Below are 16,200 nucleotides of genomic sequence, written 5' to 3' on the forward strand. Positions count from 1 at the left end.
CTACTGGGTGAAAGTCCTGTGTTTGTTTGACCCATGACCCTGAGCATTGAACGCTTAATGTATAACAACTATGGGTATTTATTTCTGAACATTATCTTCGATTGTTAGTCATTAATATTTTTTGTTTCAAAGAAATGTTTTAGATATCAAACTTTAATAAAGGTGGCTATAACAGCCATGCTGTTATTACGATTCATCAAATGACTGTGCTGTCTGTTTTCTGTTGTTAAAATGATCTGTCTGGACTCGGTAGAAGATATTCTTTTCTGTTTTTCTTGTTCCATCAACATTTCTACTGAATAAATGTACAACTCTTTTTGTTTTGTTTTTCAGGAATGGGTTGTCATCATCAACTCAGCTTTGGGCATGCTCTGAAAAATTATTCCTGGGGGGCATCGACCAATCGTATCTATTCAGGCCTCCTCTGAAAAAAGTGCCATTTGTCGGCATAAAGTATCACCAGTGAGAATCATATATTATGTTTAATGGAAAAATAAATAATATGGCGTGGGAGGCAGCGGCCTATGGGTAGCGATGTGTCTTCGAGACGGTGTGTGCGAGTGAAACAACGAACAGGAGAGAGGAGAAATGGGAACAGAAAAAGAAATCAAGAGAAAGGGAGATGGACAGGTCGCTCTCCCTGTGCGTCTTTGTGTGGGGAGCGTGTTCGCTTGTACCCGACTCTATTTGTGTTATGCCGCGTGATTCCATTGTGAGCGGTGGATCCACCGAGCTTGTATTCCCCACCCTCCCTCCAGCCCCCTGCTTTAGATAAAGCTATCTGGATCTGCAGCACACCTTCCTCGAATGCATACGAGCGGCTTACTGTTGTGGAGGCCCCTCTCCATGTTCCTGGGGGATTCTGACGGTTGCATTGTGTGCGGCTACAATGAGGGTGTGGTATGCTGGCACGCAGCATCATCTTCAAAAAACACTATTAAGATGTTAATGCACTTCAGGCCGTGCAGTCCTTTTACAGCTGACAGCCTCCTTCCAGTTGTACATATTGCCCACAGAATGGAGCAACAGTGTTTAATTGCTACGCAGTTTCCAGACAGTTATGAGTGTTTCCATTTCATCTCCCAAAACAGTGACAGTCGTGCTCGAGGTTCTGAGAGGCTGCAGGAAATCCATTGAAATGTCAACATGGACATAAGTGGTGCCTAAAATAGAAATGCTAAAAAGTTCCAAACACATACTGTAAGTTCCCATCTTTTATTACTTGCTTTTCAGGCCAACAGCTAAAAACTCAAATAATACCTATTTCCAATGGAATATAAAAAGATGCATTTGAAAAAAGCTTGAAGCAGCAAATGTCATTGTGTAGCTAGCGTGGCTGTATCGTCTTTATCTTGCAAATTCCACAAAATAGTTATTATCTATTAAATAGTCTATTTGTTTCAGCATGAGACACAAGCTTGTACCTCTGGATGATGTGAACCCATCTACAGTCAAGTGTAGTTAGAATCATTTTAAAGATGTCCACTACATTGGCCAACAGCATTATGTAATTGGCTAAGACGTCCCCCTGTCCTGCACAGCCGGAGTTGAAGAGAATCGATGGCCTCTTATGCTTTCTTTATTCATACAATGTGACAGGATGGAACCTCCCAGCCCAGGTGTTTCATGCTGTAAACAGACTCACCACTTGAACCATGGTGCGTTCATGGCCCCCCCGGTGAACGATACACGTGTGGTTTCACTGTATTATCACAGTGCAGTTTCCGCTAACACCGGTAACCACATTGTTGTCAAATCAACTTACAGATTATAACACAAACCAACGTTTGCCCTTTCGCAGTGCACATAATGGAGGTCGGCATTTACTCATCATTTCACTTCATTGGCTGTAACTAATAGGGTTTAATGCGTATTATGATTGCATTGAGATACATAGTAATCTTCATAGTGTGCGAGAGTGTGTGTACGTGTGTGTGTGTCTCTGCACATCCCAGGGCGGTACCCATTGTCTCCTGCATGCTAGTTTTGAACCTTAATAAGCCCCTTGCCTCTGCTTGCCGGATGTGAAGGCAGGGAGAGAGAAAGGGGCTTTCTTACACTTCAATTTCACGCATATTTCCTTTGCGGCTAATGAGAGGCTTAAACATAGTGCCAGACTTCAGGCTGCGCCACTGAAGGCTGACATTTTCACACACAGTGGCACCTTGTCACTGCGGATGAAGTCCTTCTACCTAGCTGTTGAGGTGTCTCCGTGTGTCTGTGTGTGTGTGTGTGTGTGTGTGTGTGTGTGTTGGCCTTTTGTGCATCTTTGTGTGTGAAGAAAAGAAGATAATTTGGTGGCCTTGCTCTGCACGATTCAGTGTGTTTGTGTTGTGTGCAGGTGTGAATGTGTTTTTTTTCTGCATGGTTTAATAAGTGGCAGAACAGAGTAAGAAAAGCGATGTAGCTCAGGACCACAAAGGGCGCCGTTTCCCTTTGATGTCATCGTGTGTGCTCTGTGTGTTTATGTAATGTTCTTGTGCGCTCATGTGTGCAGATTTGCTCCTGTGTTGATGACATGATGTGCAGGTCCTCCATACCCACCTCTGTGTGCTCATTCCTTTCTCTGAACTGAACATACACGCATCTGTATATATGTTGATCTTTGGGACAGGAGACGGCTCTCGGGGAACGCTTCCTCCTGCAAACCATCACCTCTTCGTCCCCATCTGCTTCATCACGCCGTTGTGCCGCACACGTCACATTGGTGGTGACGGGTTTCCTGCTTCATTGCGGCTCCGGACAGGGAAAGATTATGAGTAAATAAACACTTGAAAGGACCTGCTCATCTTGTCAGCATTGTTGTCGTATCACATGAAGCCTAAACAAACATCGTCTGCCAGGTGTCTCGGCTCGCCGGAAAGTAGTCACAAAATGGACGTTGGAGGTAATTATTGAGTGGCAGATATGGATGGGAAACCTTTGTGTGTGTGTGTGTCTTTATACTACCCTGTGTGCAAAGACTATGGAGCTTAGTTGCTCTTCTGCCCCCTTAAATTGATTGAACTTTTTTTTTTGTCACTTGATTTGTTTACCGTTTCTCAGACCTTTTGTTGCAGGCTCCGTCATCCAATGCAGTGTACAATTTAGTCTAAGCCTCTAGGACAACAGAGGAGGTTACTGGGAAAGCCCCAAAATGATGGTGTCTGTTTGCATGTCTGGATAGGTGTGTGTGTGTGTGTGTGTGTGTGTGTGTGTGTGTTTGAGTGTGTGTGTGTGTGCGTGTGTTGTCTCCCGCTGCTGCCACTCACTGTAAACTAGTATGCAGCTCGTCACAGGCAGATGTTGACACACTCCCAGTCTAATGTGCTCATTGGGGACTGCACATTCCACACATAATTGATAGCCATGACACACACGATGCATACACACATGGTTGCAAAAAACAGTTTCCTTTTTTTAATGCTGCAGTAGAAAACAAGGTTATATGAAGTCATATAATGGGGGTTCATTGTCAAGAACAACAACAACAGAAAACGAAAAAGAACGAAATGAAAAAAAAGACCAACGGCACAGAATGCATTACAGTATCTGTGCTGTTTACATGCCGATATTTTACACATAAGGATTTTTTTTAAATGTATTATTTCTCTACCCTGGCAGCTGTCAGTTACTTCAGCAAATTAACTGCCAAAAATGTAGCAGAATATGTCACTCAAGAGGTTAGCGTAACCATGGTTACCTTTCATATCCCAAAAAGATAAAGCTGCAGTGTGGAATCGTGGCAGAGTAATTAGACAGAACAAAAAAAATAGGACCAATCGAAAAGGCATTCAACAATATGAAACAACCAAGAGTGCTTATAAATAACAGTTTACATGTGAAATATCTTTATAAAGTAACATCTTTTTTTGTACAACCTTTAGTATCTTTTTTAGTGTTCATACAGCGGCACATGTAGAGTAGTGTCTGGTAAAAAGAGTCTTTAACCCTTTGAGCACGAGTTGGGAATAAAAAGATTCACCTGTTGTCATCCTGTTGCTACCGTATCTTTTTTTTCGTATCGTTTGATTAAATAACACATTTATAAAACTATTGTGCAAAACAATTTTATTTATGTCTTCATATACTGTGCACCAGCAGATAGTCATAATCCTTTTAAATTAAAAAATATAGAAATTATGCATAATTTAGAGGAATTAGTTAATATGTTTGTATGTACATATTTTACACAGACCTGAATTAATATAGGTCCCTGATTGACCAAAGTAAAAGTTTTTTTTTTTTTTTTTACCACATAGTACAATGCTTGTATCAAGTCCGGTGAACATATCTCAAACAAATACGAATCCCAAGATGAAAACCTTGCAGTGAATTTCCTTTTAATAAAATGCTTCCATGTCCAGGATTAGACTTAACTTACTGTTTGTCTGGGAAACTGGCATTGCAGACACAATGCACATTGTCCATCAAATTCTCACAATAGCTTCAATAATTCACAATCTCAACTCTTGAGTCAATAGTGTTTGGATCTTAGGTGTAGAAGTGCTTTGACGTACTCAGAGGGTTAAATTGTAAATGCTGACTACAGCACAAAAAAACAAACAACAAAAATGAAAAGAGAGCAAACAAGCGGAAGAGTGGAATACTAAATTAAATTTAAAAAATCATGGAAAGTGCACCCAGATTTAGTTATAAAATGTTTAACTAAACTGTTTCATTTATGCATGCAGCTTATCACATCCCAGTGATGTCAAAATATAAAGGAACTTAATTCCATTTACACAACTTTCAAAATACACGCCACTTCATTTTAGAATCTCTTTTTTTTTAAAACCTTCATATACTGTATTTTCTAAATGACAACCGCCCACATCTGCACAATTTGAGAAAAGAAAGTCTCTCTATTCCTGTGAAAGCAGATCACTAAAATCAAGTGTCTTAGGCCAGAGTGAGACTATCTCACTCAGCAACACAGGAAAAAACAAACAACTGCTACAACACAAAATGTAAAACCATGTGCCAAAACCTAAAACAGTAGTTGTATGGCATCTTTGTGCAGTTCCATCACGTTAATAATCCTTTCTTCTCTTCGAAAGAATTGTCTGTGAAAGGCTTAAGAGAGACAGAGCCAGAAAGAGTGAGCCGTTACAAAAGAACACAGCATTGTCCCCAGCCAGTGCTACTGTTTCTCCAGCTCACACACATACATGAGATGGTCCTCGGGGGACTTCCCATGAGTCTTGCTCAGGTGAAGCTTGACTGCATGCTTGCTCGCAAAAGTCCGGTTGCAGAGCTTACATTGGTGCACAGCCCCACTGCAGTCGTCATTGTCGGGCGAGGGTGACGGGGATTCAGTTGAGGTCAGAGAAGTGGTTAAGGATGAGGGCAGGGAGATGGGTAAGGAAGAGGCAAGGGATGTGGGTAAAGAGGAGGGTAAAGGGTGGCTGGATTGGTGAAAACTAGAGAGAAGTTTTTCAGATAGTCCTTTGGTGTGGCGTTGTTGATGATGTTGTTGCGAAATCTGGCTGAGCAGCTGCTCGCCAGAAAGCTTGGCCAGGTCTCGCAGACGGAAGCCCAAGTGGGATTCCAAGTGGCTGACGTAGGTGGACGGTGAGCGGATCTGGGAGGCGCAGTCGCTGCAGAAGAACACTGGGTGACCGGTATCCAAGTTCTTCAAGAACTTGGTGCCACCGGTTCTCCTCAGCTGGTACTTGACATTAGCCAACCAGTGGGATATTGTAGTCATTGAGAGGCCAGTGAAACGGGAGATGTGCATTCTCTCCTGTGGGCTCAAGTCCGACATCATGTATTTACCATCACTCGTTTGTCTCAGACTGGCGGCAAACTGGGCTTGGAGGATCAGAAGGTGTTGAGGGTTCCAGTTGGACTGCCGGCCTTTACGCTTCTGGGCTGGAGAAATATCTTCTATCTCTTCCAGTGTGATACCTTCGATGTCGGAGCGCTCGGACAGAATGGTAGGTGTGGAGGACTTGGAGACAGCCTGACTTTCTGTCAGGTTCCTCAACATGTCGGAGATGTCCGACAGTGCATTTTCTCTCAAAGGGGAGCTGGACATAAAGGAAGCTACTGCGGCTGAGGCTTTGGACATAGTGACAGCGGAGGAGGGAGAAATTGAAATCGGGGAGGTGGTGGTGGAAGAGAGGGCCGTTGAACCCAAAGAGCCACCACTGTTGTTTTTGTCAGCATTCTTTCCTTTGGTGAGATCTATGGGTTGGTCGTTGTTTAGATGTTGCTGGTAGAAGTAGCGGTCTAAGCGGTCATTACCGGGCTTTTTGGTCTGTGCTGGTGGGGTGGAAGCAGCCACCGCTGCTTTCTCTGCCAGGCTGTTGCTCATCTTGAACAGCATGCTCATGGGGTCAAGGGAGGGCAGGGCAGGCTTCGCGGCCTTCCCCAGGTGGACGTTCATTACCGACTGCAGTGCGCTGAGGGGGTTGACGAATGGCTGTTCTGGAGGAGGATGGTCTGTGATGATAGCTGTACTGCCACACAGAGAGGCAGCTGTCACAGCAGTTGACTCCACTCCATTCTCTACAGACTCTTTTATAGAAATATCACCATTTGAATCTCTGTGATTAGCTCCACTCCCATCAGTTCCTGCTTTTTCCGCACCACTTGTATTCTCTGGAGTTTTACAGCTTCCTGCTCTATTTTCTTTGGGCGACTCTCCTCGGGCTGAGTCCCCTGCCTCGCTGTTGCAGGGCGATGGCGTGGTACGTCTCAAAGGAGATCCCTTGACAACAGCACTGGGTTCTCTCATTTTCTCCTCTACCTTGGCCACTTTCTCTGTCACTTTCTTGACCAGTTCCTCCATCGCATGGAAGTTGTTTTTGGGTAGTGGGGAGTTCTGGCGGCTGGGAGGTGAGATCAGAGGCTGGATCTTACCAGTAGAGGAGAAAATATCCCCTCCAGGGAACATGTATTTGAGGGCAGAGCCCTTCCCAGTGTTGCCAAGCGAGAGCTTCATTATGTTTGGGAGCTGGTAAGCCGCATGGATACTGGGATATCCACCCCAGCTTGGAGCTCCATTCTGGGCTTTGTTGATGGCTGAGGTCACTGTGTTCTCCAAGGACTTGAGGATATCAAGACCACCTTTTGGACTTTCATCCAGATCCTCCTCAGTCAGATAAGAGTATTTTGAAGAAATATCAAACTTCTCCTCAGCCTCATCCTCACCTCCTGTCTTCTTCTCTTTGTTGGGATTGCCATTGTTGGTGAACTCTTTAGTGCATTCTTCCTCCTTCTCCTCCTTTTTTATCTCCACAACCATGGCAATGGGGGAAATGCTGGTTGGAGGAGGAACTGGAGCAGGTGGAGGGGAGAATGTTGTGGCAGCCAAGGGAACGGACTGGAACTTTTCTTCAGCCATTAAAATAGGTTTGGGGGTTGGGGTGGATGATTCTAAAATGGGTTTGCCTTTCTTAATAGCAGAGTTGGTGACTTTAATAAAGTGTCCGGTCACCATCATGTGAGCGGTGAGCTCTTGTAGTGTGTCATGAGAGCTACCACACTCCATGCATTTGAGGATCTGTGACTTCCTGGATTCAAACTGCCAGGCATAGCTGGCACCATTCTGGTGTCCATAGCGGTTGTTAGGTGTGATGTAAGGATTGGTGACCTTTTGGAGAATGTCATTGGGGTCGTTGAGGGAGGTGGGCTTAGGTGTGATGCCTCCATTAGAGTCTGGCGAGCTAGCGATATCTAGGTCCATGGGGACTCTCTTTCGAGACGAGGAGATAATCTTAGCGGCCAGTGGTGTAACAGGCTCTTTCAGAGGCACTTTCTGGTAGTGTTTCGTCTTAATCATGTGGACACTTAGGTCCTGCAGGGATTCAAAGGAGTGTCCACAGTACATGCACTTGAGAACTTTCTGTGCATCCTCCTTGCCTTCCATCTCTAGCAAGGACCGCTTTCTTGGTTTTGACCACCGTTTAGTACCATCACTATCCGTCTCGTGGTTATCGTCGCGGTAGTGGCCTGTCTCGTTCATGTGCACGGTGAGTCCCACTAGGGTGTCATACGCCGCACTGCAGTCCTTACAGCGGAACTTGCTGGCACCAGTGAATATAGAGCCATACAGCTTGGAGCTCTGCCGGTACAGCTGGACGGTGCTGAAGAGGTGGGGTTCTGTAGATGCTGCAGATACAGCCACTGTGGGATGTTGAACCATGCCCAGTCTGTTGTGGTGGTTCTGTGAGGCCTGCTGGAGGGTTTTAGCCATAGCTGTCTGGTGCCAGTCATAGCCTCCACTTCCACAGCTGCTGCTGCTGCTGCTACTACTGCTACTGCTGTGACTGCGAGGGTTTTTTTCCGGAGGGGGCTGGCTCAGGTTCAGATTCAGTGTGGACCAATAGGAGTTGGTCAGGAAGGAGGTGTAAATGGCCTTCATCTTCTCCAGGCTGTCAGCCACAGACCCTGTTGTGGCTAATATAGCCTCGTCACCACTTGCTGGGGCAGCAGCATTGGCAACAGCCATCATGACAGAGGAGGATGAAATGGAAAGGGCATTTGAGGGGTCTTTCGAGAGGATGATATCATCCTCGTTTTTAAGAGAGGAGATCTCAAAATCTGACATTCTGTCACTGGATTCACTCAAGTGAGACTCACTGTCCAGCTCTTGACCAGAAAAGTCAGCAGCGTTTGGGGAGTCATGGAAGCCAGTGGATCCTGGCCTGTCCTGGCATAGGAACTTGGAGGCAGGCTCCTCCCCTTCCTGAGCTGAGTCGTCTCCATCCAGGTCCTCATCCAACAGGGCTGCTTCCTTCTCATCTTCAGGGACGTATGCTGCTCAGGCAGAGAAGAGAAAAAACAAAAAGAGAAGGGATTTGTTAGAACCACACTGACAGCATATCTAATGATGGAGATTCTCAACTCTGTATTCCTAATTCTACACCGAGCAGGGCACTGATCGAAACACAAGATACTGACATGCACACTTTTTTCAGAGGAAACAGAGAGCAATCACCTAGTGGCATCCACAGACAAAGTATTTCCTTTCACAAACAGTTGCAGTAATTCTGTTCTATCGTCACCCTTTTACATTGACATTGTTTTCAAATTGGAATCAAGTTGCCACCCCCTCCCATTCTCTCTCCACCCCCCAGGTCTTTGTTCTGTACTGCAGACAGCAAGAGACAGCCGGAGAGGGAGAGATGGAGGATGGAAAAAAAAGGAGAAAGATGGAGGGAGGCAGGGAGGAAAAACGTCGCTTCAAACAGAACTTGCCACCTTATTCTTCTCAAGGGGCAACAGCTTGAAATTAAAACTAAATTTGAAATTAATGAAGCACATTCTGGCGGTGGCATTCGTTTCTGAAGTAATAAATTACTTGTATCAACCTCGGAGACAGCGGTTCCTGTCTGTCAATTAATATGTCTTACGCTTCTTCTGCAGACTCTAATGCATTCCCTAACAGACACACTCGCCATTTAAATTAAGCATGCGTTTTCACTCATTACACTGCTCAGCCCTCGCCTCCTCGTAAATAAAAATGAATGTATGTACGTTTGCCTGCAACAAATCTCTCCACGCAAAAACCCATTTGCTTCAATTACCAAAGATTAGAAAAAGTTTAGAGTTATTATTTACAGTTTAGCTTCGGGAGTGGGCTTGAGGCTTTCAATTTATATTCAAATCCCTCTAGTTTAAGAATAATACAATGGGAATCATATAGAGGAAATATGTATCAAGACAAATTACAGTCTCGCCTCCTTGTACATCTATGAATGTTTTATTTTGTTAATAAGTCTATCAAACGGATAGTCAGATGAGAAACGCCGCGTGCTCAAGCTTTGTGATTAAGGCTAGATTTCTGAATATCAATGGGAGCGCCGCGCACACGGAAGCATGCATACATAAACCCTCTTGTTTTAGCAACTGCACCGGCCAAGAAGACAAGCATTTGTGTGTGTGTGTGTGAGCACCGGTGCCCTTGTGCCCGGCATTCCTTTCTGCAACAGGCCATCGCTCATCTCAGCTGGTATGTAAACACAGAGCGAGCCGGTAAGTGGGACGGACGGGTGTGGCACAGAAAGCGAGCGGGCGGTCAATCACTATCTACCACTTTCGACGGCAATGCAACAGTTTAAACACATTTAAAATGATCACTGGGTCGTATTTAACATGAGAACGCACGGTTAAAAACCAAAAGAAAAAATGTGTGCGAGGAAACTGTATTGAAAACAAAACTCCATATCCTGCCTACAGTTTTATCACGGCTTTGAAACAAAGGAAAATACGTACTTCCACTAGTAATGCCCACACCACCTGCCAGCCACATCATACAACACACTAAAGCTGTTGCCGACTCCCATCTCTAACTGAGTGTGTGTGTGCTGGTACTGCATCGGCAGCAACACACAGAGGAAGGAGTCTGTCGTTGTCAGGCTACCGGTTCCCATCGACGGTGATACGACACACCACCGTGGGACAAACAGATGCACAGAGACACAGCTTTCCCAGAGCTTACACACACACACACACACACACACACTGTAAATGCTGTAGTCTTAACAACTCTTTGCCTTCGGGCATTCTCAGGAACTTCTCTGTTGAACATGCAGTCGGCTGCAGCGGCTCAGTCTAACATAAAAGGATCCATTTGAAACACTTCAAACATGGTAACTTTTATCAGATGCCGTTATGTGCATTTAAAAAAACGTGCAGGGTCACATCGCCCTTATCAACTCTGCACCAGCGATTATTGTTTGTCTTTTATTGTATCGAAGTACATCCATCTTAAAAACCTTTACGCATTTAAGCTGCATGTTAATACATTTACGGATATAAAACACACCCACCCCCTCTCTCAGAGCTTCCCCATCTCTCTCCCCCGCTCTGTCTCGGAGACACATCCACCCGCCCGCACATACATGCAGCTGACCAGACCCACATGTACATGCCATCTGTTCTGAATCAGCCAAAACGACAGCTGTTTAAGAGAACAATGCTCCGGCTGAGGAAATGAACACAGCAGCCCGGCGCTCTCATCAAGGCCAAACATCAATGTGAAATCTCCTTTTTTTAAACACAAAACCGCTTCAAATTAGCTGCCCTTTGTGTGTGATGAGAACACGGTGCGTGTGTGTGTGTGTCCATCTGTGCACATCTGTGTACCTGCAAATGTATAGAGACACATGCAAGAGGATCGGGGAGAATATTGCGTTTGCCGGTGTGTGCTGAAGGAAACCTCGGATTGTCCGTCCACCTACATGGAGCGTGAAGCGCAACACTCCAGACTTGTTTTAAGGCAGAGGATGTCAATCATAAAACAAATAGCCAGTGGATTGCACTTTAAACTGACTCAGTATCCATTTGATACAAATATCTACCTTTCTGTTGGTATTACGGGGTCGGTCGTCCCTTATAATGCTACATTGCAAACAACACATCTGACGGAGGGAGTTTGCATTGAGTAGCATTATGACGCGTTCAATCTCCCTTTAGTAAGTATTGGGCGAAGGTAACTCATAACGTTAACATGATGTGTTCAAATGTAATCTTCTAATTTTGGATTTGGGGAGAAACTTAAGGTACATGAGGATTTATTATTTTCTTTTTTACGGCTGTATCCACTTCAATCATGTGGTATTTCTAGTATTGGTATCGATACGACATATCGGTACTCCATTCTTCCCACATACCCGTCTTGATAACTGCCCCACTTCATAGTTTTGCCCAACAATGAACTCGCTGTAATCGCCCTAAATGATTCAAGAGAGTGGCTGCTCATTGTCCCACTCTCTTTTTAGCCAGAACTTGGCACAACATGACTTTACTGGAAAGAGGGGGGGTGGGGTTTGGACGGAAGTCAAGACTGGGGCCACACACACTCACACACACACACACACACACACACACACAAACACACGGTTGAGGACATGCAGAGATGATCTCCGAGGCTGCTGGCTTGTGTCCAGGCTGCAAGGGTTCACAACACTACGACCCGTGGATACGGAGATAAATATGGAAGAAACACGTACGTGCACACACACACACAAACGCACACACATACACACACACGCAGGAAACCGCTGGAGTCGAAGAAGCCTGGGCCAAGCACTTCAGGCGTGCAGGTGCTCTTTTAATTACTGGAGGGAGAGAGAGAGAGAGAGAGGGGGTTCCAGATGAATTGTCAGCAGGTCAGAAGAGGGTGGTTTGATCTCAGATTCAGGAGTGATCGCCGATTTAAAATAAATAAATAAGCGGGGCAAGCAAACACCACGGTTGTTTCTGGGAGAGAAATTGTTCTCGACATCTGAGCGAAAAAAATGACAAATGCCCTGCTAACAAAAGGGAACACCTCGAAGAACGAACGGTCGAATTCAAACGAACGGAAATGTTTGGATTCACGGTCGGAAAAAAAAACATGCGAATGATGAACATGCCGTGATTTCACAGAGCTGTGTGTTATTCCCAGCGGGTGCTCAAAGTGAGGAAATGCTTGTGCACTCTGCAGATGTTATGATGTTAGGCAACGGTTTATCATGCTTATATAACCACTTAACAGCCCTATCAGACACACAGGCACGTCAGCGATGCCTGTTTACGCTTTGGCTTCGACTTGGACCACGCAAGTTTCAGTGGGTGCGCGTGCGTGTGTGTGTGAGACAGACCGTCCACATCAGTTGCAGTAGGGAAACATTTTTGTTGAGACAAAGCTGAAGACATGGCTGCAGGCCTGAGATGAACTGTGTGTGGGTGTATCTGTGCCCCCCCCCCCCCCCGCCGCCGCCATTTCCCACTTCTCCTATAATCCTATAATCTCCACATCCCCCCTTTTTCTATCCCGTCCCAATCACCAGTGCGACCCACATTAATCAAATTAAGTTAATTGAACCTGAGATCGATAATACTTAATTATTGTAATTTGACTTGCACAGACAAATTGGTGGGATGGCTTCTGCGTGTGCGAGTGTGTGTGTGTGTGTGTGTGTGTGTGTGTGTGTGTGTGTGTGTGTGTGTGTGTGTGTGTGCGTGTGCCGCTGCGAGGGTGGTTAAAGGGGCACGGCTGTGTGCGGTGAGTGCCTCGGGATCGGCGAGGCGTACCATCGATATCCGAGAGGCGTTCGATCGACCCCCAGACGAATGGAGCTGTGTCTCCACGCGGAGACGCGACTTTCCAGACTTGTAGCAATAATCATATGTATCTGTCATATTGTAGCTATAATCACAGTCTCATCGCGATGTGACAATATTGTACTAATCTTCGGAATATAAGTACACAACTGGAGTCAATGTAATGCTACTACTATGTTTTAATACTTTGACTAAGAATAAATGTATATAATTGTAGTCACCAGTCATTGGGACTCCAGTTCTACTACAACAAACTGTCCACTAACTATTTTTCAACTATGCTTTATTACAGAATATGTGACCTTATGTTTAAATAACAACACTAGTTCTACATGATATACATACATGTATTTATTTTAAAATGTTTAGTTTTTGTTTGTGTGTGTCTCTTCAAATCCAGAAAAATAAATACTAGACATAGAACTTCGACACATTGATGCAAAAGTCATATAAATGACCAAAATTGTCGTAAAACATTCTTTCCTTTTGATTTGCATATACCACAGTACACGCAAATATGTCAATACAATGTATGTTAATAAAACCTGCTCGTTGCCAACAATACCTGATGTTTTTCTTCTGGTTGTGTACTGTATGTACACTCACAGAAGGTGCTGTCATAGTTTTAGCTGTAGATGTAGTTTTTGTGATTGAGCAATATCTTGTTGTAACATGTAAAAATAAAAGGAAAAATAAAAAGCACAATATGATATAGTATTTCGTAGCATATTTCAATAATGGCTTATAGGTAATTTTTCTGTTTGCTCTAAAAATGTTGTTTTTTTAGAGGGATGTACCATATATGAATTATTTGTATGAGGAACTAGCTCCGTGCTGATAAGCGGTAATGAACAGCACGATAGTCCGAAATATGTAAAATGCCTTTCAAAATAACAGATAATATTAGCATATACAGCACATAGTGGCAGTGGTGCTCGCGAGAGGGGAGATTAGATTTGGAGTGGCAACAGTTAGTTGGTTGTCTGTCGCAGCACACTGGAATACTGCGATTATTCAGAAACGCGGATGCTGTTGTAGCACACCCGTGTATGTCCGTGTGTGTGTGTTTATGTGTGTATGTGTGTGTGGGTGCTGAGCAGTGTTAGCCTGGCTAATCATCTCCCCATGCCACTCAGCTGGGGAGCTGCTGACACTGTATTTACATGCTGCTGTTACAGTGCCAATACCACAGTGTATGCCTGGGCTCCAGAGCTACTGACAAACTCGCTGATGTGTGTGTGTGCGCGTGTGTGTGTGTGTGTGTGTATTACATTATACATGTGCAGTATTTATTTGGCAAAACAAATCTTTTTTTCGTTTTCTTTTTACATCACCATTTCAAAGGAGTGTGATGCCGCACAGAGTGAACTTCTCACCTAACTGTGGGAATGAATGTGTGTTTGTGTCTGAAAGCAGCCATGTTGAGTAACTTGAAAATAAAAATGGTAAAGATAATAAAAAAGTGTTGCCAAATAATCAGAATCAGTCGGTATCTCCCTGCATTCTGAACACACGTGAGAGAGAGGCCCAGGAACACGCGCGTGTCGTCAGTCGCACCGAGCCTCTACGTGACCCCTCTCTGACTGCACCGCTGCTGGTTAATTAAGGGGGAGCTGTAAAGGAATGAGTGAAACGGTCCAGGAAGCAAAGATTACCACCTCGCGTTAAAGACTCACCAGAAACACGCGGCTGAGAAAACCAATCAGACGGCGAACTGGGAAACAGAACATCTCGCGACGAATGAAGGAGAAAAGAAAAAAAACAATCCCGTAATGTCTCTCGGGTCAAATTCAGATGGCGCTCCTCTGCTGTCGCACAAATGTCGAGCACGGTGCGTAAGGGGAAATGAGAACCAGGTCGGCAGCCTCACATTAGCCGCTAGAAAAAGCAGAGTATGTTCGGGAAGCCAATGAAAATAAAGTCTTAATTCCCTTTTTCTTTTTACTGAGGGAAATTAACAGGGGAATTGAATGTGTGCGTTATAGAGCAGAACGCATTTCAAAGCCACACGGGGAATCTCCGTGTGTGTGCATGTGTGTGTGTGTGTGTGTGTGTGTGTTTGGATGGGGGGGGGGGCACTGTTGGGATAGTTTGGCTGTTGTTTGGGGGTATGCATCGTCAGTGTACCTACAGCAGATGAAATGGATAGGAGTACCGGCACGGGAGGGGGGGGACAAAATGTGTATTCGTCACCAAGAAAGGTCCACATGACGAAAGCAAACATCTATATGAGTTTCAGTGTCATATTTAGGATATTTTAACTTTGCCATCAGAAGGCCCTCTCTGAAGGGGATTTTTAAAACGTCTAATACACAATACTGCGACAATACATCCGTACGCAAATATCAGGGGCCTTTTGGGAAAACAGGTTTGGAGAAATCTAAGTTTGGATCCAGCAGCTCTCCTGCTCTGCATTTACAATCGCTCCATCGTGATGTGAGTCCGATGTGTTCCTCTTTCATTAGAAAGGGCCGGCAGTGAGGAGTATAAATCTGTGGACAAAGTATATAGAAATACAATGCGTGTGTATGTGTGGGCAACAACATCTGGCCCGCACTACACAAATATTATCAGTGGGCGACTGTTGGTCAGTAAATGATCCTCCGCCTGTGCATTTGTTATTCATTTGTTACTCTCAAAGCCCAAAGGGCGACCTCGGGTCACGAGCACCCATCCACAGGGGGATGCGTGTCTGTGTGTGTGTGAGAGCATGTGTGAGTGTGAGAACCCAGCGGGATGTGCATAGTTAGCCAAGCAGGGCTGAGCAAGACCCATCATTTCCACCATCTCCCATTTGTTTCTCCCCCCCGAGCTCCCTCCCGTCCTCATACCTCCCACTCATCCTGTGCACTCCCTCTCTCCTGACTGCCATGTACTCTCTCTCCCCCCCTCTTCTCTCTCTCTCTTTCTGCCTCTATCACCTCCAGCCTCACACACACAGGCCCACTGTTTTTCCTCTTCCTCTTCCCTTTGTTTTTTCCTTTACTTTTCCTCGAATTCCCTCGATATTCATCTTCACTATTTTCCCAGAGGATATAACAAGTCAGTGCTTTTGAACTTTGATAAAAGAGAAAGTATACACACACACACACACACACACACAGTGTCAGAAACACATCCTTTCACACACTCATTGCATTGCAGCCCGGTGTCTATTACCTG

At 44.9% G+C, this 16,200-nt stretch overlaps 1 protein-coding gene across 1 annotated transcript in view; it reads right to left on the bottom strand.

The window, feature by feature from the left end:
- Positions 1-3,426: 3,426 nt before the first annotated feature.
- tshz3b (teashirt zinc finger homeobox 3b) overlaps positions 3,427-16,200 on the bottom strand; it is a 34,856-nt gene continuing 22,082 nt past the window's right edge. The window contains exon 3 of the mRNA XM_034529640.1: positions 3,427-8,745. Coding sequence (XP_034385531.1) covers positions 5,123-8,745 — 3,623 coding nt within the window. The 3' untranslated portion in view covers positions 3,427-5,122. The remainder of the gene's footprint in view (positions 8,746-16,200) is intronic.

This window comes from Cyclopterus lumpus, chromosome 3 (genome assembly GCF_009769545.1).
Source record: "Cyclopterus lumpus isolate fCycLum1 chromosome 3, fCycLum1.pri, whole genome shotgun sequence".
Taxonomy (NCBI): Eukaryota; Metazoa; Chordata; class Actinopteri; order Perciformes; family Cyclopteridae; genus Cyclopterus; species Cyclopterus lumpus.